Here is a 24,666-nt window from a genome sequence, read left to right on the forward strand (position 1 = left end):
ACCCAGATATTAGCCAGTAGGAATCAACAGTACATTAAGAAGATTATTCATCATGACCAAGTGGGATTTACCCCCGGGATGCAAGACTGGTTCAACACTCGTAAACAATCAACATGATAGATCATGTCAACAAGAGAAAAAACAAGAACCATATGATCCTCTCAACAGATGTAGAGAAAGTATTTAACAAATTACAGCATCCATTCCTGATTAAAACTCTTCAAAGTGTAGGGATAAAGTGAACATTCCTCAATATCTTAAAAGCCATTTATGAAAAGCCCACAGTGAATATCATTCTCAATGGGAAAAAACTCAGAGCCTTTCCCCTAAGATCAGGAACATGACAGGGATGATCACTCTCACCATTGTTATTCAACATAGGACTAGAAGTCCTAGCCTCAGCAGTCAGACAACAAAAAGAAACAAAAGGCATTCGAATTGCCAAAGAAGTCAAACTCTCCCTCTTCATAGATGACATGATACCCAAATATAGAAAACCCAAAATACTCCATCCCAAGACTGCTAGAACTCATACAGCAATTCGGCAATGTGGCAGGATACAAAATCAATGCACAGACATCAGTGGCATTTCTGTACACTAACGATGACACTGAAGAAAGAGAAATTAAAGAATCAATGCCATATACAATTGAAGCCAAAACCATAAGATACCTAGGTCAACCTAACCAAAGAGGTAAAATATCTACTCTTAAAAACTACAGAATACATATGAAAGAAATTGAGGAAGACCTAAAGAGATGGAAAAACTTTCTACATTCCATGCTCATGGATTGGAAGAATAAACATTGTGAAAATGTGAATGTTACCCAGAGCAATGTACACATTCAATGCAATCCCTATCAAAATACCATGGACTTTCTTCAGAGAGTTGGAATAAATCATCTTAAGATTTGTGTGGAATCAGAAAAGACCCTAAATAGCCAGGGGAATATTGAAGAAGAAAACCAGAGCCGGGGGCATCACAATGCCGGATTTCAAGCTGTATTGCAAAGTTGTGATCATCAAGACAATACGGTACTGGCATAAAAACAGATACATAGATCAATGAAACAGAATACAGAACCCAGAAATGGGTCCTCAAATCTACGGCCAACTAATATTTGACAAAGCAGGAAAGACTATCCACTGGAAAAAAGACAGTTTTTTCAATAAATGGTGCTGGGAAAATTGGACATCCACATGCAGAAGAATGAAACTAGACCACTCTCTTACACCATACACAAAGATAAACTCAAAATGGTTGAAAGACCTAATGTGAAAGAATCCATCAAAATCCTAAAGGAGAACACAGGCAACACCTTTTTTGAACTTGGCCACAGCAACTTCTTGCAAGATACATCTATGAAGGCAAGGGAAACAAAAGCAAAAATGACTATTGGGACTTAATCAGGATAAAAAGTTTCTGCACCAGAAAAGAAACAGTCAACAAAACTAAAAGACAACCTACAGAATGGGAGAAGATATTTGCAAATGACATATCAGGTAAAGGGATAGTATCCAAGATCTATAAAGAACTTATCAAACTGAACACCCAAGAAACAAAAAAATCCAATCATGAAATGCGCAGAAGACGTGAACAGACATTTCACTAAAGACGACATACACTTAGCCAACAAGCACATGAAAATATGCTCTGCATCACTTGCCATCAGGGAAATATAAATGAAAACCGCAATGAGATACCACCTCACACCAGTGAGAATGGTGAAAATTAACAAGACAGGAAACAATAATGTTGGAGACGATGTGGAGAAAGGGGAACCCTCTTGCACTGTTGATGGGAATGCAAACTGGTACAGCCACTCTGGAAAACAGTGTGGAGGTTCCTCAAAGAGTTAAAAATAGATCTACCCTATGACCCAGCAATTGCACTAGTGGGTATAAGATACAGATGTAGTGAAATGCCGGGACACCTGCACCCCAATGTTCATAGCAACAATGTCCATAATAGCCAAACTGTGGAAGGAGCCACAATGTCCTTCAATAGACAAATGGATAAAGAAGATGCAGTCTATATATACACTGGAATATTACTCAGCCATCAGAAAGGATGAATATCCACCATTTGCTTTGATGTGGATGGAACTGGATGGTATTACGTGGACTGAAATATGTCAATCAGAGAAGGACAATCATCATATGGTTTCATTCATATGTGGAATATAAGAAATAGTGAAAGGGATTATGAGGGAAAGGAGGGAAACTGAGTGGGAAAAATTAGAGAGGGAGATAAATCATGAGAGATTCCTAACTCTGGGAAACAAACAAAGGGTTGCAGAAGGGGAGGTGGGTGGGGTTTGGGATGATGGGTGATGGGCACTAAGGAGGGCACTTGATGGGATGAGCACTGGGTGTTATACTATATGTTGGCAAATCGAATTTAAAAGAAACAAATGTAAAAAATAAATAAAATAAAATAAAATAAAAATTAAATTAAAAAGGCTTAAGCAACATAGTAGCCAAGGAATATTCACCTCTGTAGTCCATGTAATCTTGGAGAATATCCAACATCTGGGTCATTTGGGAGAAAAGTAAAACTCGATGGCCCCTGGCAAGAAAGAGAAAAGAAAGAGCTGCCAACTCTAAATTTTTAAGGGGAGTTGTCCTCAGGGGAATCTTACCAACAAATGCAAGCTTATAAATAAATGAAATACTGAAGCGGAAATATAAATACTGTAATCATTTGTAGAGACTTCCTCATAAATAACTCCACAGGTAGCCATATCCTGCAAAGTAGAAGTTCTCAAACCACAGATACATATATTCACAGGAGTATGTGTCAAAGCACCGGGGTTTAGAAAGCCCTATGATAACCAAGGCACCTCTTTCTGGAATGTCAATTTACTAATGGAAAGAAATACACACTTTCATTTTAACTGCGAAATAAATAAATATGTAAATAATAAAATGCAAAATTCAAATGCACAAAACCCAACTCTAAATCCTGAAGAATTTGTGGTCATCCATCTACAGACATTCTCTACTTGGGGGTGTGAAATCACTAGCCTCTCATCTACAGCTGTATTGGTTGAAAAGTCTGAGAAGTATCGCTTTAGAGAATCAAGGGGCAGGTGGCTTCTCATATTCCATATGATACGTTAAAAATTATGTATGGGGGGCAGGGAAAGGAGGAGGCAAAATGAATTAGGTCAAGAATAAAGATAAGCCTATAGCACCCATGCTACCAGGTATTATTTTAAGTCTTCACAAAGAAAGAAATAGGACACTGTCAAAATAGAGGAGTCTCATTAGGAAAACTAATTTAATCTGAGCTTGCAATGTGTGTACAGGAACAATTATGAAAAACCCCTTCAAGACTCTAGCCTCAAATGTGTGGAAAGATATTGAATTTGAGGACCTCAATTCTAATTCCATCTCTGTCATTTGCTGGCTGTGTGACTTTAAAGAAGTCACATGACCACTCTGGGTCTGTTTTCTACCTGTGAAATGAAAAGGTTGGATAGAAGATATTTACGGGTCCTCCTTCACTTGTAACACACTTGTACTAGATATATCAGAGCCAATAAAATACACCACGGCATGCAATTATTTGGTTTGCACGTTTCTTAATGTTGGGTAGTTTTGCCATATCTGAGGTTTAGTGGTTAGTTCAGGCTCACCTGGAACAGTCTGAAATCCTTAGGAAGCTGGGCCTTTTTTTATACTTGTCTTCTCACTGGGGACCAGGAGGACCAGGTAGAGGCTGGATACCAGGCCACTGAACACATAGCTGGACCTTTTAAGACTTCAGAAGTGACTTGGTCTTCTGCTACCCAATTCATGTCACTGGGAAAGAGTCCCCCAAGTTCTCTCTGAACCAAACCCCACAGGTTAACTAAGGTATATATTTACTAAGCCGTCATTAGGTGCCAATTCAATGCAAGATACCAGCAGGTAATTAAAAAAGAAATGCTTGATGCTATCTCTGTCTTTGTGGAACTAAACAATACAGGTGAAGCAAGAAGATTATAACATACCAATTAAAGAGAGAGCAGATTTATCAGATAAAGGACTGGTATTCAAGATCTCTAAAGAACTTATCAAACTCAACACCCAAGAAACAAAAAAATCCAACATGAAATGGGCAGAAGACGTGAACAGACATTTCACCAAAGATGACATACACATGGCCAACAAGCACATGAAAATATGCTCTGCATCACTTGCCATCAGGGAAATATAAATGAAAACCGCAATGAGATACCACCTCACACCAGTGAGAATGGGGAAAATTAACAAGACAGGAAACAATAATGTTGGAGAGGATGTGGAGAAAGGGGAACCCTCTTGCACTGTTGATGGGAATGCAAACTGGTACAGCCACTCTGGAAAACAGTGTGGAGGTTCCTCAAAGAGTTAAAAATAGATCTACCCTATGACCCAGCAATTGCACTAGTGGGTATTTACCCCAAAGATACAGATGTAGTGAAATGCCGGGACACCTGCACCCCAATGTTCGTAGCAACAATGTCCACAATAGCCAAACTGTGGAAGGAGCCACAATGTCCTTCCACAGATGAATGGATAAAGAAGATGTGGTATATATATATATATATATATATATAAAATGTGATATATATATATGTGATATATATATATGTGTGTGTGTGTGTGTGTGTGTATAATGGAATATTACTCAGCCGTCAGAAAGGATGAATATCCACCATTTACTTCAATGTGGATGGAACTAGAGGGTATTATGCTGAGTGAAATAAATCAATTGGAGAGGGTTTCACTCATATGTGGAATATAAAAAATAGTGAAATGGACTACAAGGGAAAGGAGTGAATCTGAGTGGGGAAAAATGAGAGAGGAAGACAAACCATGTGAGACTCCTAACTCTGCGAAACAAAGGGTTGCAGAAGGGGAGGAAGATAGGGGTATGGGGTGACTGGGTGACAGGAACTAAGGAGGGTACTTGATGGGATGAGCAATGGATATTATTCTATGTGCTGGCAAACTGAATTTAAATAAAGTATTAAACAAACAAAACAAACAGGAGACTAAGGCAGTACATTGTGAAGTGCTAGATTAATTAGGACCCTAGGTGCTATAGGAATTCAGGAAAGGGAAGGATGAATATGGAGGGAATGAGGTGGGATGGGATAGGGTGTGGGTGTGGTTGCAGAGAAGGAATCAGAATCAGGGTTTTAAAGAAAGGAAAATTGGAATCAGTCTCAAAAAATCAGTGAATTGGGGTGCCTAGGTGGCTTGGTTGGTTAAGCATCTGCCTTCGACTAATGTCATGGTCCTGGGGTCGAGTCTCACATCGGGCTCCCTGCTCAGCAAGGAGCCTGCTTCTCTCTCTCCCTGCCCCCTGCTCATGCTCTCTCTCACTCTCTCTCAAATAAATAAATAAAAATCATTAAAAAAAAAAAAAGATAAAAGATAAAGAAATCAGTGAATCATTATTTGGTTTTAAAAATTACCAGCTCAGAGCAGAAAATGTGAACAGCCCACCTACCTAGAATACAGGAATGCCAGAAGCTTATCCAGTAGATGAAGTTTCCCACTGGCCTCAATCAAGTGGTCACCAATTTCAAAAGGCTCTGGTTCCACACCTATAAAAGAAGGAACCTCCTCCCAATAATGTGTCCCTGGTCAGGGCAGACTTCTTAAATAGAGAAGCTGATGGTGAGGCTATAGCAAGAGGACAAGTTCCTTCTAACTGATAATGGGCCTAAGTCTCATCTCTCTTTAAGACATTTTAAAATTGTTTCCGTGACAATCTTGGTGCTGCTTAACACCAATCATAGAGCCTAACAACCTCAATATGCCTAATAAATGTCCATCCAAGGAACAAGCCCACTCTAGGAAAGGGAAGCACAAGGATATGCTAAAGGTCAGAGAACTGAAAATTTGAGACTCGCAAGAAAACAAATAATTAATGCTGAGATGTATAAACTAATAATTCTCAAGGTGGAGGGTGGCTGTCAGAATAACCTAAAGGTCTTCTTTCAAAATCTACATGTTCCCAATAACCCCTGCCTTTAAAAAAAATTGTGAAATGTACCTAATTAAGATTCTGTGACATTTAAAACAATTCCTAGTGTTACTTGGCAAATACTCCCTTAAAATGACTGTAGCAAACTCCACATTGATCCTATCCGTTTGAGCACCCCCATGTCCACAGAGGTCCTAGAAGTGTCCCAAAGGCTACTCATCAGAGTAAATCAAAAAAGCCCTAGTTTGAATAAAAATGAAAACACTACAAATGTGCAGTAAGTAGCTTAGAAGGAAATTTGCAACACTTAGAAGGAAATTTGCAGACCATCTCTAAGATGGAGGGGAAGCAGCAATGGAAGCTGAGAAGCAGCAGAGGTAGGCAAATGGAGAAGAGAAGGCATTGTTTCAGAAGCCAAAGGAAAAAAAAAAGAAGTGATCAACCGTGTGAAAGGTTTTGATTAATTAAAGAAAAGAAGTGATCAACCGTGTGAAAGGTTTTGATTAATTAAAATGTGAACTGACAACCACTGGAGATCACTGGTAAACTTGCAAAGTTCAAGGGTGGTGGTGAAAGTCTGACAGTGGAGTGGGTTTCAGACAATGGGACATCTAGGGGTGCCTGGGTGGCTTGGTTGGTTGAGCATCTGACTCTTGATCTCACTCAGCTCAGGTCTTAATCTCAGGGTCATGAGGTCAAGCCCTGCATTGGGTTCCACGCTGGGTGTAGAGCCTAACATAAAAAAAAAAAAAAAAAAGACAATGGGACATCTAATCATGAAGAAATAATCCCTAAATCCAGGTTATGAGACAACCTGCAAGATGGCCTTGAGATTCTTCAAAACTGTTATTTCAGACAAGATCAAAAAGGAAAAAAAAAAGCTGAGGAGTGTTTCCGGATTATAGGACAATAAAGAGACAGACAAATATAATTCACAATTTATGACTCAATTTTGAGTTTTAAAAAAAGAGGAATCAAAGCCATAGGGACACTAACAGGACAATGGAAGTTGGATATGAGCAATATATTAGATACATCAACATAAAACATTAACAAGAAAATGGGACGAAACTAGACGGTAAATACAGGTAATTGCTTTGAAGAACTGTGCGATGATGTTGGCCACAAAAATGTTCATGAAAAGCAATGTGAGAAAAGAGGGCACTGTCTCACCCTCAAACAGATATGGGTGATCCACACACTTTCGAAGCTGGGATAAGACATTTTGAAGTTTGACTTTCTTTGCCATCTCACTTTCAAATGCATCTGAAAACAGAGAGACAGAAAGACACAGACTACTGAATAAAAACAAAAGAACAAAATGAAAACTCTAAGTTAACCTTATTTATTCAGTAATGTATCTCTCAAACCTGTATTAACCTCCTAAATTTCACTGAATTACATGAATTAACAACACATCCACATAAAGTTTACTTAACTATCACTTTGTTTTAAGGAAGCCTAACTATAAAATGAACTTGGGAGTACTTTGTTACTTTTGCACAAATTCCCTTAACTACTGTTGTGAAACTTAGGGAGAAACTCACAAAATGAAAGCCTGTTTTACTCTCTCTCTCTCTCTCTCTGTTCCCACTCCCAACTCCTCTCAGTAAATCTGATCCAACAAAAAAGCTCTGCAATGTGTTAAATATCTGACAGGTTAGGAAGATGAAAGCCATGACTGGCATACCTAGAAGTGTTCACTTAACTAACTTCTAAGCAATAAGGACAAGTGGTGGTGGGGGGTAAATTTCACAAGTGCAACAACCAATAAAGTCTGCATTATGGTAAAGATAATGGTTTCACTGTGGCTGACCTGAACATTATTCAGAATACAAAATTCTATCCCATATTACTATACAAAGTCAGTGTGATAATAAAATATTTCTCTGCATGAACATTACAACCTCATTTATTTTCTAAATCAAATGCCCTCTGATTACCTAGGTCTTTCATCAAAATGGCCTTGTAGTATTTTTTCTGCAATGCTGACATGCCGTGGTATAGCACTACCTCTGTCTTCTTGGGAAGCTCTGTAGCTACCTCAGCTTTCACCCGCCTCAACAGAAATGGCTGCAAGAGTTTGTGTAGTTCACTTGCTGTGCAAGGAAAAACAACCAACAACACAAGAGTAGGATGAAATTTTCAGGCTGGACTAGTATGGTAATTTTTCGTAGTACAGGTGAATCTTGAACATGGTTTGAACTGCTCAGGTTGACCTAAACACAGATTTTTTTTCAGTAAATACAATACAATACTGTAAAATGTATTTTCTCTTCCTTAGGATTTTCTTAACACTTTCCTTTCTCTGGATCACTTGATTGTTAAGAATACAGTATAACAAATATAACACACAATATATGTGTTGACTATTTCCATTACCAGTAAAGCATCCAGTCAACGGCAGGCTATTAATAGTTAAGTTTGGGACGTCAAAAGTTATAACAGATTTTCGACCATGTGGAGGCCGTCAACCCCCCTGATTGAATAGTTAACTGTATTTCTTCCTTCACTGGGTTCTTTTTCCCAACTCCTGAAATTGTTACTGGCTCTCAACTCAAGAGCTAGAAATAAAGAACTTGATTTTTATTAATGATCTTATTTGCATGAAGTTTTACTGTTTCTAGGATACTTCTGCACTTAATCTGATTTACCAGCATAACAGCTTAGAAGTTAGGGCCAAGTAATATTGTTCCCATTTTTATAGCTAAGTTAAGTACACTTTATCCAAAGTCACATGGCTGGATGCTAGTGTTATTATTCAAACTTAGTTATATTCACTTCAACTCCCATGTTCCTTCCCTAGGTGTTATGAACTTCAAAAACTAGGTTGAACTAGAATTTCACTACATGTTGGGTTGCCAGACAGAGCAAATAAAAATACAAGAATGCAGTGAAATGTAAATTCCACAGAAACAACAAATAGGAGTACGTCCCATCTAATATTTGACTAGGTGTCATATATTTTATCTGTCAACTCTAAATATAGGGGCAATCAGAGGAGGTTTCCCAGGTAATCTTCAGCTTGTGGTATGGGCATTTTAGCTATGAGAAGCCCTTCCAACTCATACTCATTTAGTACACAGATACCCACTAGTAGGCATGCCTAGCATTTATTTTGAACAATCATCCTGAGATAAAAGTCCAGGGGTAGATAGAGGGGCAAAGGTGCAAGAGGAAGAAGACTGCAACTGGCAGCTGTATAAACGAGAGCAGCTCCCCTCCTTTGCTTCCACCACCCACTCATCCTAGACTTGGTTTTGGTGCACTGTTAACAGAAACAGCAGTGCTGTGGAATGCTGAAGAGTAGTTTGGGACTATAGCACCCACATACCCTTCTGCCTCAGGAAACAGCCCAGAAAGTTAACAAACTACAAAATTACAGAAGTTATATGGGGAGTGGGGGGAAGCAGATACCTTCTATTTCTTCTAAAAATGATCCATTAAGCCCTACTGTAGAATCATATAACATGATTCTTATCAGGATTCCTATCCTGAATTTTGTGTGGCTCTTTATCTTCCTGGAAGGTGTCCTCTGGCTATCAATTCTCTTTCTTTTCTACCTATGACACTGTATGAATAATGCACCAGGGCAGTTTCTGGGCCCAGACCTCTTGGCATGATTTCTAAGAAGGGAACTTGCCTGAGTCGGACTCTTTCTCAATATCCTGGTAACGCTGAACAAAATCTCCCACCTGCTCCTTGGGAAAGAGATCAGGCTCCACAAAACTGAGGAGAGAGTAGAGCTCTTGGAGGCTGTTCTGGATGGGAGTTCCGGTCAACAGGAGACTGAAGACTACTGAGAACTCAAATACATAAATAAATAAAGTAAAAAATCCATAACCTTAAAAAGCAAGACTGAGTTCCCCATCACAACCTTCACCTGTACAAAGAGAGGCATATTTTAATGGGATGACCGTGAAGACACGAAATAAGAAGATTCAGATTCAAGTGGTATACTAGAGATCTGATGTAGGAAATAATACCTCTTCAGTTGTAAGGAGGGGAAAATAATCCTGTGAAGGAGATACTGTTATAAGGAGGTAAGTAAAATCGGTGTGTGAACTCTGAAGTACTACATAAATATTTGATATGGCTCTTGTTATTCAATCTTAGTGAGGATTCAAGCTGTATTTTATTACTCACATGGCTGAGTCTAGTGAGGCATCAGAGGAACATGGTATATATTCAAGCAGTTTGAAAAAGCTATAGATAGCATCAGGCCCACCATGACAAGCAAGATCTATACGAAAAGAATATGTCCTTCTATAAAACTTTACAGTACAGCACATCCAAAACATCAAGTCTTCTGGATGTTCCAGGGCCTTACATAGCCAAAATGAAAGATATTCTTTAAATTTTGAGCAACAGATAAGAACACGAAGAATAAGAGACTAATGAAATAAAAGGTTAGGAAAAATAATAACAGCTATTAGGTTAAGCAATGGACAACCTCTAAACTGACTTTAGTGAGAACTTATGCCATTTGAGTTAAATAATGCAGCAAAAATGGAAAGCCATATCCTGTTTATGCTATTTTAAATACTGGAATACAGTAAGGTAACATATACACGTATGTGTAGATAAACATATCTTATAAATATAAAAATACAGTATGTTTTGGTTTTTAAAATAATATATATGCATATTTATGTGATTGGGTTTTCACACAGTAAAGGCAACAGATATACCAAATGTTAACATATGCAAGGGAGTAAGATAATTATTGTTGGTTTTTATTTTAATTCTTGTGTTTCTGTATTTTGATTTGGGAGGGGGTCATAAGAAGATAGTGATTTTGTATTAAGAAAACATGTCAGATCAGATAGAATGACACAATTAAAAGTGATTTGAAAATGCTATTACTATTTTTTTCAAACTCCTTTTTTTGTTTTCTTTTAAAACTGTTTAATCAGTGCCCACCCACTCATGCCTGCTTTGTTGGTAAGGGCAATGTTTTCTTAGAATTTAAGTATAGGAACTGGTCAGAAATAAATGCTTTCAACAATCAACTCATCTTTTTATGGTATGTGGTCACCAAGCAAAGAGCTGGGTTGACCAAAGAAATATGAAGTCAAAAAGATAACCAGGGTTAGTGTTCACTACAGTCAACTTATACTGTCCTATGAGCTAATACATTTATTCACAGTAGTGTCCATTTGGCATCAAAACTTTTAACTGGGTGAAAAAAATCCAGAGATGATCTCTTTGTATACAGTATTTTTAAAACTGCTTTTTTGTAAGGTATTTTGCAGACAATTCTTATGTTGTTAAATATTTTTCTACATAATCTTTCATGGCAGCCTTACTTTGTCAAGGTATAGTACTTACTTTGTGAATGTACTTTATAAATGTAAATGAGGCACACTGCATAAATTATATAACCAACTCCCTATGTTCCACTACAAAGTGTTTCCAACTTCTACAAACAAGCTGGAAACAGTATTATAAAGGGGGGAAAAGGGCACTACCCTTCTCCTCATGTCAGCCCTATCAATAAATGCAATTCTTTCCAACCAACAAGTTGTCTGCAATTCAAAGCTCACCTAAAAAAGAATGCGTAGATGACACAGAAATTCCTCACATAATCCCTCTGAGACTTAGTTTCCTTATGAATAATAAGGAAAGGCTCTGGGACATGCAACAGAACTTGGTTTCCCCACTCCAAACCCAGGGTTCCTTTTTTTTTTTTTTTTTTAATTTTTTTTTTTTTTTTTTATTTATGATAGTCACAGAAAGAGTGAGAGAGAGGCAGAGACATAGGCAGAGGGAGAAGCAGGCTCCATGCCCCGGGAGCCCGACGTGGGACTCGATCCCGGGTCTCCAGGATCGTGCCCTGGGCCAAAGGCAGGCGTCAAACCGCTGCGCCACCCAGGGATCCCCCCAGGGTTCCTTTATACTGGCTTCTCTTCTCTCATCCCATTACACATTAGTAAACTGCCATGATAGTTTATGAAGCAGTCTCTTATAGGGTTAGGAGCTACTATATGAAAACCTCTTGGGAAAAAGATACTGTTAAGTGTCCCTAAAAGAAGCCAAAGACATCATAGAGAGAGGGGGCCCCACTGGGAAACAGCAATAACGTCTGAGAGCGGACTAGTAATAGACAGTGACAGTACCTGCATTAAAATGCTAAAAACTGCAGCTTTTAGACCATGAATTGAGAATTCAGACCTAAGACTTTCCTCCAAATCACCTTTAAATTTATTAACTGATTTGTTACAGGATATGATGTTATAGAAAAGGGACCAAACTTCAGTAATGGTTACAGGAATTCACATATGTGGTCTCATTTATAAGGTCAACAAGAAGGGTACCTGTTACTTACAAGCTGTTCCACGGGCTCCTCTGAAAAGAGGGCAAATCTAAGGCTACACTGACATTTCTCATTTCTCACCAGGCCAGAATGGTGCCAGAGATCGGGGGAAGGGAATGAGATCAAGGGTATCAAGACTTAAAAGTGTGACAAAGACAAGAGAGACTGGAGCTAATAGTCAATGGCATGCACTGGGGTCTCTTCATTACTCCATGTGAATGGTCAAATCCTTAAAAAAGGTAAATGGGAGAGGGGCAAAATATGTCAGCATTATCTGCTCTTGCAGACAGAAGAGTTATAATAGGATTATTTTTAAAGAATTACCCCTCTGAAGATCAAAAGAGAGTTGAAACATTTCAAAAATACAGCGTTATTTTACTGAGGTAGTATCTTATTATTTGATACCCAGATTTCAGTAAATGTCATCTCTTACATAAAAGATGAGAGCAAGAAGTTAGGCCATATTAAGTACTACCTGTCACTCACAAAATGTTTATACAGCCCTACCGAAATCGGACTAAAAAAATCTTTCAACTTACCTAACTCTATACAGGCCCAAGATAGTATTTTCTTTAAAGGGAGTTGAATAAAAACTAAGACTATCCTGTGAGTTTACCTCCAAAAGTGTCTTATGCAGCAAGGAGTTTTGGTTTTTCAACCTGTGAGCTTCGTCCACAACAAGAACACTCCAAGGGAAGCTGTGAGAGAAAAATCCAAGCTTTCAGTTTTGTGTAATTCAAATATGTATCTCCTACCCAAAAGCCATAAAACTGTAACTAACTGGAAAGACTAGTATTAAGCCCACTCTATTAGAAACACATTCAAACTGCCTTTTTTTTTTTAAGATTTATTTATTTGAGACAGTGCATATGTGCATGATTAGGGGGAGAAGCAGAGAGGAAGAATCTCAAGCAGACTCCCCACTGTGCATGGAGCCCAACACAGCTCCATCTCAGGACCCTAAGATCATGACCTGAGCCGAAATCAAGAACTGGATGTAACCCAGGTACTCCTCAAATTGCCTTATCTAAAGCCTGCCACGTACATAAAACATCTGCATAAGGTAGTAAACTTAAGGGAATTTGTTTTCTAGGACAGGAAAGATCTGTGCATAGGGGCAGAAAAGAAGGAGCTAGAGACAGAAAGTAAAGGAAACTCTTATGACCACCTACTATGTGCGAGACCCTGTGTCATGGTTGGGACTTTATGTCTGTTATCTACTCCAAAAGAATAAGGTGAGTAGACCTTCTGCTCATTTTACCAACAAAGAGACTAAAGCTCAGAGAGGTTAGGTGACTGGCTCAAAGTCCTAAAGCTAGAATCAGGCAGAGCTGAGGTTTAAATCAGAAGAAAAATCAAGAAAAATGATGTCACAGTAGCTTAAAAAGGGTTTTAAAAATGGAAAAGCAGAGAATAAGATCAAACATTTCAGACGGACATTTGAGAAGATACATCCATTGAATATATTATGGAAGTCACTGGTGGCTATCTATAGAGCATAAAAAAATTCAAAATACGGAAAAATATGTTTGTATGAATATGTTCCAAGCCACAATATTTAAAATAGCAAAAAGCTGGAAATAAATAAGTCCACTTATAGGTGACAAAATATTAGTTAGTATTTTAAATACTATGATTATCTTGCAATAAAAAGGCCTATATAAATTAAAATATATATATACATATTATGTATCCCTTTTCACAAATGAGAAACCATGCAAGAGATAAGTGACAGCTATAAGATTTTTAAATTTTTATTTAGTGAAGAGTCAGATGCTTACCAACTGAGCCATGCAGGAGCCCCTCATTGGGTTTATGTTTTTATTTTTATTAACGGATTTATATATTTAGGTACTCCCAAGTTGGGGACATAAATACTTAAAGTTATTAGATATTCTTGTTGACTGGACCCCTTTATTATGATATAGTGTCTTTTTTCATCTCTTGTTACAGTCTTTGGTTTAAAATCTAGTTTGTGAAGATGGCAGAGGAGTAGGGTCCCCAAGTCACCTGTCCCCACCAACTTACCTAGATAACTTTCAAATCATCCTGAAACCCTACAAATTCAACCTGAGATTTACAGAGAGAACAGCTGGAACATTACAGAGAGAAGAGTTTGCACTTCTAACAAGGTAGGAAGATGGAAAAAAATAAAATAAAATAAAAAAGAATCAAGTGGGAGAGGGGCCCCGCAAGGAGCTGGGCTAAGGCTGGGCGGCAAAAGCCTCCTGGGACAGGAAAGTTCAGTCCCAGAGAAGCAGGAACTTTAAAAATCCACACCGGATTCTTCCCGGACAGAAAGGCGCTTAGCAGGGAACTCGGGCAGAACCACAGGAGGGGCAGTGGAGCCTCCAGTCTCCTGGGGTCACTAACAGAGGAAGTGTGCCTGGGGGAAAGCATGCCCAGACCACAGGCCGATCCTGGTAAAGGGTTGGAGTGTGTGCCCGGTGGGGCCTTGGGAGAAGCTCAAGCGGAGGATCCAGGCAGAGGGGGCTGCGCTCTGCTGCCTTTGGGAGATACAGCCCAGGTGTGCAATTCCAGCAGCACAGGCCCCAGTTTCCAGGGTGCTGGGGGACACAACCCAGGATCCTGCACTCCCCCACCCCCAGGGCAGGCGGAGGCAGGGAGGGCACAGGGCAGCAAGGACGTTCCTGCCACCAGGCACCCCCAAGCTGTGCAGGTCAGCACCCCCTGCGCCTGGGAGCATCCAGGCCAGTGCAGACTGGGAGACTGTGGTAGTTATTGTAGGAACTGACTCCAGGGCTGGAGAGCTGGCTGCGGCCAGTGGTGTTGCCCCTCCTGGTGTCACCCAGTTCCTGGGATGAAGCAGGGCCACCAGGGAAAAGAGGACTCATGAGGTAAACAGCTCCACCTGAGCCATGCACCTCGCAGGGGGTGGGGCAGCACCTCCAGGTACAAACACCTGAGAATCGGCACTGCAGGCCCCTCCCACAGAAGACCACCTGGAAAGACAGAGGAGGAACAAGTTCTTGACCCAGCAGCACTGGAAAGCTCCAGGGGAAGTCAAGGGATTTACAGTATATAGAACCAGAGAAGACCCCTCCTTGGTTTTTTTTTGTTGTTGTTCTGTTTTTTCTTTTCTTTTCTTCCTTTTCCCAGTACAACTCAGTTTTAGCCACAATGCACTGAGCAAAATGACTAGAAAGAAGAACTCACCACAAAAGAAACAATCAGAAACACTACTCAGTTACAGAATTTGGATTACAATTCAAGGTCAGAAAGCCAATTCAGGAGCACAATTATAAAGCTACTGGTGGCTCTGGAAAAAAGTATAAAGGAATCAAGAGACTTCATGACTGCAGAATTTAGATCTAATCAGGCTGAAATTAAAAATCAATTAAATGAGATGCAATCCAAACTGGAGGTCCTAACAACAAGGATCAATGAGGCAGAAGAAAGAGGGAGTGACATAGAAGACAAGTTGACAGCAAGGAAGGAAGCTGAGGAAAAGAGAGAAAAACAAAAGACCACAAGGAAAAGTTAAGGGAAATAAATGACAGCCTCAGAAGGAAAAATCTACGTTTAATTGGGGTTCCAGAGGGCACTGAGATGGACAGAGAGCCAGAAAGCATATTTGAACAAAACTTGGCTGAGAAAATCCCTAATTTGGGGAGGGAAACAGGCATTCAGATCCAGGATATAGAGTCCCGCCCTAAAATCAATAAAAACCATTCAACGCCTCAACATTTAATTGTGAAACTTGAAATTCCAAAGATAAAGAGAAAATCCTTAAAGCAACAGGAGACAAGATATCCCTAACTGATATGGGGAGAAATATTAGATAACAGCAGACCTCTCCACAGAGACCTGGCAGGCCAGAAAGGGCTGGCAGGATATATTCAGGGTATTAAATGAGAAGAACATGCAGCCAAGAATACTCTATCCAGCAAGGCTCTCATTCAGAATGGAAGGAGAGATAAAGAGCTTCCAAGATAGGCAGAAACTGAAAGAATATGTGACCACCAAACCAGCTCTGCAAGAATTATTAAGGGGGACTCTGTAAAAGAAAGAGGATGTCAAAGAAATAATCCACAAAAACAGAGACTGAATAGGTATTATGATGACATTAAATTCCTATCTTTCATTAGTAACTCTGAATGTGAATGGGCTTAATGATCCCATCAAAAGACGAAGGGTTTCAGACTGGATAAAAAAAGCAAGATCCATCTATTTGCTGGTAACAAGAGACTCATTTTAGACCTAAGGACAACTATAGCCTGAAAAATGAAAGGCTGGAGAACCATTTACCATTCAAATGGTCCTCAAAAGAAAGCTGCGATAACAATCCTCAAATCAGATAAATTAAAGTTTCTCCCAAGGACCTTAGTAGGAGAAGAAGCGAGACACTATATCATACTTAAGAGATCTATCCAACCAGAGGACCTAACAATCATGAATATTTATGCACCTAATATGGGAGCTGCCAAGTATATCAATCAAATAACCAAAGTAAAGACATCCTTAAATAATAATACACTTACACTGGGAGACTTAAATACAGCACTTTCTGCAAATGACACATATTATAAGCACAACATCACCAAGAAACAAGAGCTTTAAATGATACACTGGACCAGATGGATTTCACAGATATTTACAGAACTTTACATCCAAATGCAACTGAATATACATTCTTCTCAAGTGCACATGGAACTTTCTCCAGAATAGACCACATACCGGGTCACAAATCAGGTCTCAACCAATACCAAAAGAATGGGATTGTCCCCTGCATATTTTCAGACCACACTGCTTTGAAACTAGAACTCAATCACAAAAATAAATTTGGAAGAAATACAAACACATGGAGGTTAAAGACCATCCTGCTAAAAGATGAAAGGGTCAACCATGAAATAGGAGAAGAATTAAAAAGATTCATGGAAACTAATGAGAATGAAGATAAAACCGATCCAAATCTTTAGGATACGGCAAAAGCAGTCCTGGGAGGGAAATACATTGCAATACAAGCATCCCTCAAAAAACTGGAAAAAACTCAAATACACAAGCTAATCTTGCACCTAAATGAACTGGAGAAAGGACAGCAAATAAAACCTACATCGAGCAAAAGAAGAGAGTTAAAAAAGATTCGAGAACTCAATGAAATAGACACCAGAAGAACTGTAGAACAGATCAACAAAACCAGGAGTTGGTTCTTGGAAAGAATTAATAAGATAAACCATTAGTCAGCTTTAATAAAAACAAAAGAGAAAAGACTCAAGTTAATAAAATCATGAATGGAAAAGGAGACATCACAACCAATAGCAAGGAAATACAAACGATTTTAAAAACATATTATAAGCAGCTATATGCCAATAAACTAAGCAATCTAGAAGAATGGACCCATTTCTGGAAAACCACAAACTACCAGAACTGGAACAGGAATAAATAGAAAACCTGAACAGGCCAATAACCAGGGAGGGAGGAAATTAGGCAGTCATCAAAAACCTCCCAAGACACAAAAGTTCAGGGCCAGATAGCTTCTCAGGGGAATTCAATCAAACATTTTAAGAAGAAACAATACCTATTCTACTAAAGCTGTTCGGAAAGACAGAAAAAGATGGATTACTTCCAAACTTGGTCTATGAGGCCAGCATCATCTTAATTCCAAAACCAGACAAAGACCCCACCAAAAAGGAGAATTACAGACCAATATCCCTGATGAACATGGATGCAAAAATTCTTAACAAGATACTAACCAATAGGATACAACAATACATTAAGAAGATTATTCACCATGACCAAGTAGGATTTATCCCTAGGATGCAAGGCTGGTTCAACACTCGTAAAACAATCAATGTGATTCATCATATCAGCAAGAGAAAAACCAAGAACCACATGATCCTCTCAATAGATGCAGAGAAAGCATTTGACAAAATACAGCATCCATTCCTGACCAAACTCTTCAGAGTGTAGGGATAGAGGGAACATTCCTCAGCATCTTAAAAGTCATCTATGAAAAGCCCACAGCAAATATCATTCTCAATGGGGAAGCAGTGGGATTCTTTCCCCTACGATCAGGAACATGACAGGGATGTCCACTCTCACCACTGCTATTCAACATAGTACTAGAAATTCTAGCCTCAGCAGACAACAAAACGACATTAAAGGCATTCAAATTGGCAAAGAAGAAGTCAAACTCTCCCTCTTCACAGATGACATGATACTCTACATAGAAAACCCAAAAGACTCCACCCCAAGATTGCTAGAACTCATACAGCAATTCGGCAGTGTGGCAGGATATAAAATCAATGCCCAGAAGTCAGTGGCATTTCTATACACTAACAATGACACTGAGGAAAGAGAAATTAAGGAGTCAATCCCATTTACAATTGCACCCAAAAGCATAAGATACCTAGGAATCAACCTAACCAAAGAGGTAAAATATCTATACCCTAAAAACTATAGAACACTTCTGAAAGAAATTGAGGAAGACACAAAGAGATGGAAAAATATTCCATGCTCATGGTTTGGAAGAACTAACATTTGTGAAAATGTCAATGCTATCCAGAGCAATGTACACATTTAATGCAATCCCTATCAAAATACCATGGACTTTCTTCAGAGTTGGAACAAGTCATCCTAAGATTTGTGTGGAATCAGAAAAGACCCCGAATAGCCAGGGGAATATTGGAAAAAAAAAAAAAAAAAAAAACAGAGCTGGGGCATCACAATGCCAAATTTCAAGCTGTACTTTAAAGCTGTGATCATCACGACAGTGTGGTACTGGCCCAAAAGCAGACACATATATCAATGGAACAGAATAGAGAATCCAGAAATGGGCCTTCAACTTTATTGTCAACTAATATTCGACAAAGCAGGAACAACTATCCACTGGAAAAAGGACAGTCTCTTCAATAAATAGTGCTGGGAAAATTGGACACCCACGTGCAGAAGAATGAAACTAGACCACTTCTCTTACACCATACACAAAGATAAACTCAAAATGGATGAAAGATCTAAATGTGAGACAAGATTCCATCAAAATACTAGAGGAGAGCAAAGGCAACACCCTTTTTGAACTTGGCCACAGCCACTTCTTGCAAGATACATCCATGAAGGCAAGAGAAATAAAAGCAAAAATGAACTATTGGGACTTCATCAAGGTAAGAAGCTTTTGCACAGCAAAAGAGTCAACAAAACTCAAAGACAACCTACAAAATGGGAGGAGATATTTGCAAATGACATATCAGATAAAGGGCTAGTATCCAAGATCTATAAAGAACTTATTAAACTCAACAGCCAAGAAACAAACAATCCAATCATGAAATGGGCAAAAGACATGAACAGAAATTTCACAGAGGAAAACAAACATGGCCAACAAGCACATGAGAAAATGTTCCACATCACTTGCCATCAGGGAAATACAATTCAAAACCACAATGAGATACCACCTCACACCAGTGAGAACGGTGAAAATTAACAAGACAGGAAACAACACGGAGAGGGTGTGGAGAAAGGGAAACCCTCCTGCACTGTTGGTGTGAATGTGAACTGGTACAGCCACTCTGGAAAACTGTGTGGAGGTTCCTCAAAGAGTTAAAAATAGATCTACCCTATGACCCAGCAATTGCACTGCTGGGGATTTACCCCAAAGATACAGATGCAGTGAAATGCTGGGACACCTGCACCCCAATGTTTATAGCAGCAGTGTCCACAACAGCCAAGCTGTGAAAGGAGCCTCGGAGCCTCATCGAAAGATGAATGGAGGGGGGAATCCCTTGGGTGGCTCAGCAATTTAGCACCTGCCTTTGGCCCAGGGTGTGATCCCTGAGACCCGGGATCGAGTCCCACATGGTGCTCCTGTGTGGGGCCTGCTTCTCGCTCTGCCTGTGTCTCCACCTCTCTCTCTCTCTTTGTCTGTCTCTGTCTCTAATGAATAAATGAATAAAATCTTAAAAAAAAAAAAAAAGATGTTTGGATAAAGAAGATGTGGTATGTGATACAATGGAATATTACTCAGCCATTAGAAACGACAGATACCCACCATTTGCTTCAACATGGATGGAACTGGAGGGTATTATACTGAGTGAAGTAAGTCAGTCGGAGAAGGATAAGCATTATATGGTCTCATTTATTTAAGGAATATAAAAAATAGTGAAAGGGAATAAAGGGGAAGGGAGAGAAAAATCAGTGGGAAATATCAGTGAGGGTGACAGAACATGAGAAACTCCTAACTCTGGGAAACGAACAATGGAAAGTGGAGGTGGGCAGGGGGATGGGGTGACTGGGTGATGGGCCCGGAGGAGGGCACTTGACTAGATGGCACTGGGTGTTATGCTATATGTTGGCAAATTGAACTCCAATAAAAAAAATATACAAAAAAAATAAAAAATAAAATCTACTTTGTCTAAAAATTTTTTTGTTTGTAAACATTCTATAATCTCATTACATTGTTTCTTTTTTTTTTTTTAAGAATTTATTTGAGAGAGAGCACTAGCAGAGAGACGGGGAGAGGGAGAAGCAGACTCCTTACTGAGCAGAGAACCCAATGAGGGGCTTTACCCTAGAACCCTGAGATCATGACCTGAGCCGATGGCAGACATTCAACAACTGAACCACCCAGGCACCCCCTCATTACAATGTTCCTAGACTTAAAAAACTAAATGTATATACAAGTAAGACAGAACACTGGAAAGATAGTAATTATGGAACTAGAAATCAAAGATCAGAGAAAGATCTTGAGTAGATGTTGGCCTTACAAGAAAAAACCCTTTTCCTCTGAGGTTACAGAGAAAATCCAGAAAACAGGTATAGAAACAGAAATCTATTGAGTCTACCTATTAAGAATGACAGTGAGAGGGAGAATTTGGGGGCAGGCGGGAGAGGTCCAAAGAGAGTAGGAGCTGGGATCATTCCTGCTGGGTATCATTTGGAGGAGAGGCACTGAAGAATTACAAGGAGTAAGTGTCCAACCAAGGATAGACAGTGGTCATGAGATAAGGTGGCAAAGTGGCCATAATAAAGCACCTGGCCTGTTAGAATTAGCATTCAAAACTATTTAGATCCTATTTCCTTGTGAAGAATTGGGTATTTAAATTTTATACTTGGTAAGCATGCAGTAAAAGCTTATTCAATGAAATAGCCTCCAGGGAAGGTGGATGTGGGCTCAGTGAAAGTAAGGAGGGAAGAACACCAAAGTACACTAAAGGATACTCCCTGAAGGGGAAGAGGTGGAGTGAATTCTAGCCCTGAATGTACAGTGGGGTGAGGGAATTTCTAATCTTCTTGACCTGACAATTTCATAGTTCTATTATCCAAAAAAATTTCGTATTTTTCATATTGGTATGTGCACAATCTTAATTCCTCATTAAATCCCTTTAGGGCAGATATTACATTACACTTTCTGGCTCTTCTCAGTGTGTGATATAGTAATATACAAAATAACCTTGTCAAGTATATCAAAAGAATAAATCTGTGTCCCTGGGGTTCATACTGTTAGCAACATTATAAATGCCTCCTTATTACTTAGGTTCTTAAATTCATGTGGAATGGATTTAAGATGGATGATCTAATATAAAAAGATTATATTTCTGATGAATAACGTGAAACTCCAGTGCACCTAGATAATTTGAGAAGGTGTACCTGGTGGTTTTGTTTGTTTTTTCTGGAATCAGTATCAGATGTTTGTTTGTTTGTTTATTTATTTATTTATTTATTTATTTATTTATTTATTTATTTCAGAAGATCGCTTTAAAAGTCTCCTTAGCACTGCATGCTGCATCTGGATGTCTAATTTGCCATTATTAGCAATGTAGCCCTGGCTGGGTAACCTAATCTCTTACTTTCTTCATCTATAATGTGGACAATACATAATACCTAACTACTAGGGTTTTCATGAAGATTATGTAGGATAATTTAAGAACCCCAAAACATTTATGTCCCCATCTTCTAGCCTTTTGAGACTTCCCACATCTTGCCTTGTATTATGGATATCCAAATACTGCCTCTCCCTCTAGTGGAATCCATGTCCTGTTAGGGAGCTCTATAATTTACTTTCCCGGCACTGCTGGCAACTCCCAAACAGCATCTTTCCAAAGAAAAGATCTTCAACAAGTATTAAGTTGGATATTAAAATAAAAAAAGAAAAAGAGAGGGAAAGCCTATTTTCTTCTTAAGAAAAGTAAGATAATGTGCTTACTTAAATGAAACTTAAGTGAACCAAAATACAGGGCGGAAATCATGAAATCTATGACTGGGCCTTTAATATCTCAAAATAAGATGAAAATAGAAATCCAACTCCAAAGAACTTGGATGAGAATTAACATTTAAAATACTGATAAAGCACTTTAAAGACAAAAGTTTCTGAATAATAAAGATGCAAATCCCCACCTAACCACATCATAACTACGCATGCAATAGAGAATGAAATCTTGTCAATAAATCTTTTCTTATCCACCTAAAGTATGGCTAATGTTTAAAATTTACATTGGAACCTGTAGTCTTGACCTTATACTGCAACATTATTACCCCAAGTATCAGATGGTATGAAGAATTAAATCTAAGTTTACTATACTTTATGAGCTGATATGAAAGCCTGAAAGCTAAGCACTTAAAAGTATATTTAAAACTTCCTTAAAATCGAATTTTATAGCACAAACTGCTTTAGGACATTTCTAGGAAAAGGCTCAAATAATTCACTTCCTATATTATAGTAAAATCTCCAAATAGCAGTCCACAGAAGATATGCGATTTACAATGTAAAGAATCTAGTATTGGGCAACCCAAGTGGCTCAGCGGTTTAGCACCGCCTTCAGCCCAGGGTGTGATCCTGGGTCCTGGGATCAAGGCCCACATCGGGCTCCCCACATGGAGCCTGCTTCTCCCTTTGCCTGTGTCTCTGCCTCTCTCTCTCTCTCTCTCTCTCTCTTTCTCTCTGTGTCTCTCATGAATAAATAAAATCTTTAAAAATAATAATAATAAAAATAAATTTAAAAATTTTAAAAAAAGAATCTGTATTTATTAACCACATACCATGTACATCTTATTTAATCCTCACAACAGCCATCTGAAGTGAGATTTAATTATCCTCATTTCACAGATGAAGAAGCTGAGGTTCATTAAGGTTAAGTAACCCAAGGACACACAGCTAATAAGCAAGGGGCTATAGAGCTGGACTCCTGTTATGTCATTTGCCTGCAAATAAAACTTGTGGAAGACAAACCAGGAAGATATACCAGACATACCATGAAAGAGACAAAGTACTAAAACGTAAAGGAAAGACATGACTCTCATGATATATTTAAGTTTCTGAGGCAGGGCAACATACTCACGATTTTAGAAATGATGAATCTTTCAAGCAAATCTGAAAAATTAAGAGAAAAGACACAGTATAACTAGTATTAACTGATACTATAAACTAGTTTTTTTTTTGTTTTTGGTTTTTTGTTTTAGCTAAATCCTGCAGTTTAAGAGAGTTTTACATCTGATTCATTCACCAAGTAAAAAAAGTTCGGAGCATAATTTTTAAGTAGCACTATCTCAAAGGAAAACAAAATATGGGCACAAATAAGTGGAAGGTCTTGTTTATGGTGACTCAGTCTTCACTTAAGAGAATAGCAGCTTAAAATGAAACTGGAATGGAGTGTCCTCCACTTCCATCCTGCAATAACAGAAATGCCTCAGCCCACAAAACCCTTTCTCCCACCTGCTTGCTCCTTCTATTCACTGGCCAAGTGCCACCTCTTCCCTTGATGCACAAGGAAAGAGGGAGAGATAGCCAACTAATCCAGAACACAATGGTCGTCCTTCACTTTCTTTGTTCATGGTCCCTCTCTAAGAATCTAATGGAAGTAGACTTTTCTCCCAGAAGAATGTATGGTCTCGAAAAAAGTGAAATTTAATTCCAGTGGATTCTACAACTTCTGTGGTCCCAAGGTAAGAGATCTTGCTATAGAGAAATAAATGGATACCTCATAGGTAGTTAGCAGCACATGAAAACGTGACTCTTGTTTTAGGTCTTGCTGTAGGCGGGCTCTTTCCTCCTTGTCACCTGCATACATTACACAGGAAAGCCCTGGAGCAAATCTGAATCCAAGAAAAGAGGTAGATGAACACCAATGCAGGGCCAAAGGGAAGGGAGGACATATCCGGAAAATTACATTTCCTTCAAGGATTATGGACATGCAGACTTCATGATGTCCTACAAGCAGAAAGAGTACTAGGATCTGGAATCTTATCTAGGGTAACATTAAACGTATAGGTAAGTTTCTGTGTGAATAGGTGAAGGGCTGGATGAGTATCTATAAGGGCACTGTACTAATTCTAAAGAGAAAATTATTTTTTCCATGTTGGTTATTTCCCAAGTCACTGTGAAAAAGATGGTTTCTCCTTTAGTTCAGCAAAATTTACTGAGTACTGATCTTCAAAT

At 38.8% G+C, this 24,666-nt stretch overlaps 1 protein-coding gene across 4 annotated transcripts in view; it reads right to left on the reverse strand.

The window, feature by feature from the left end:
* CHD1L (chromodomain helicase DNA binding protein 1 like) overlaps nucleotides 1-24,666 on the reverse strand; it is an 82,678-nt gene that overhangs the window by 33,099 nt on the left and 24,913 nt on the right. For 2 of the 4 annotated variants that reach the window (XM_041756074.1, XM_041756071.1), the window contains exons 4-11: nucleotides 24,209-24,323; nucleotides 23,570-23,601; nucleotides 12,898-12,979; nucleotides 9,609-9,771; nucleotides 7,909-8,064; nucleotides 7,139-7,231; nucleotides 5,486-5,582; nucleotides 2,496-2,569 (exon numbers count right to left, since the gene is read on the reverse strand). In XM_041756074.1, the coding sequence (XP_041612008.1) occupies nucleotides 2,496-2,569; nucleotides 5,486-5,582; nucleotides 7,139-7,231; nucleotides 7,909-8,064; nucleotides 9,609-9,771; nucleotides 12,898-12,979; nucleotides 23,570-23,601; nucleotides 24,209-24,323 (812 nt within the window). The remainder of the gene's footprint in view (nucleotides 1-2,495; nucleotides 2,570-5,485; nucleotides 5,583-7,138; nucleotides 7,232-7,908; nucleotides 8,065-9,608; nucleotides 9,772-12,897; nucleotides 12,980-23,569; nucleotides 23,602-24,208; nucleotides 24,324-24,666) is intronic. The other 2 variants (XM_041756073.1, XM_041756072.1) reach the window with 2 other exon arrangements.

This window comes from Vulpes lagopus, chromosome 5 (assembly GCF_018345385.1).
Source record: "Vulpes lagopus strain Blue_001 chromosome 5, ASM1834538v1, whole genome shotgun sequence".
NCBI classification, from domain to species: domain Eukaryota; kingdom Metazoa; phylum Chordata; class Mammalia; order Carnivora; family Canidae; genus Vulpes; species Vulpes lagopus.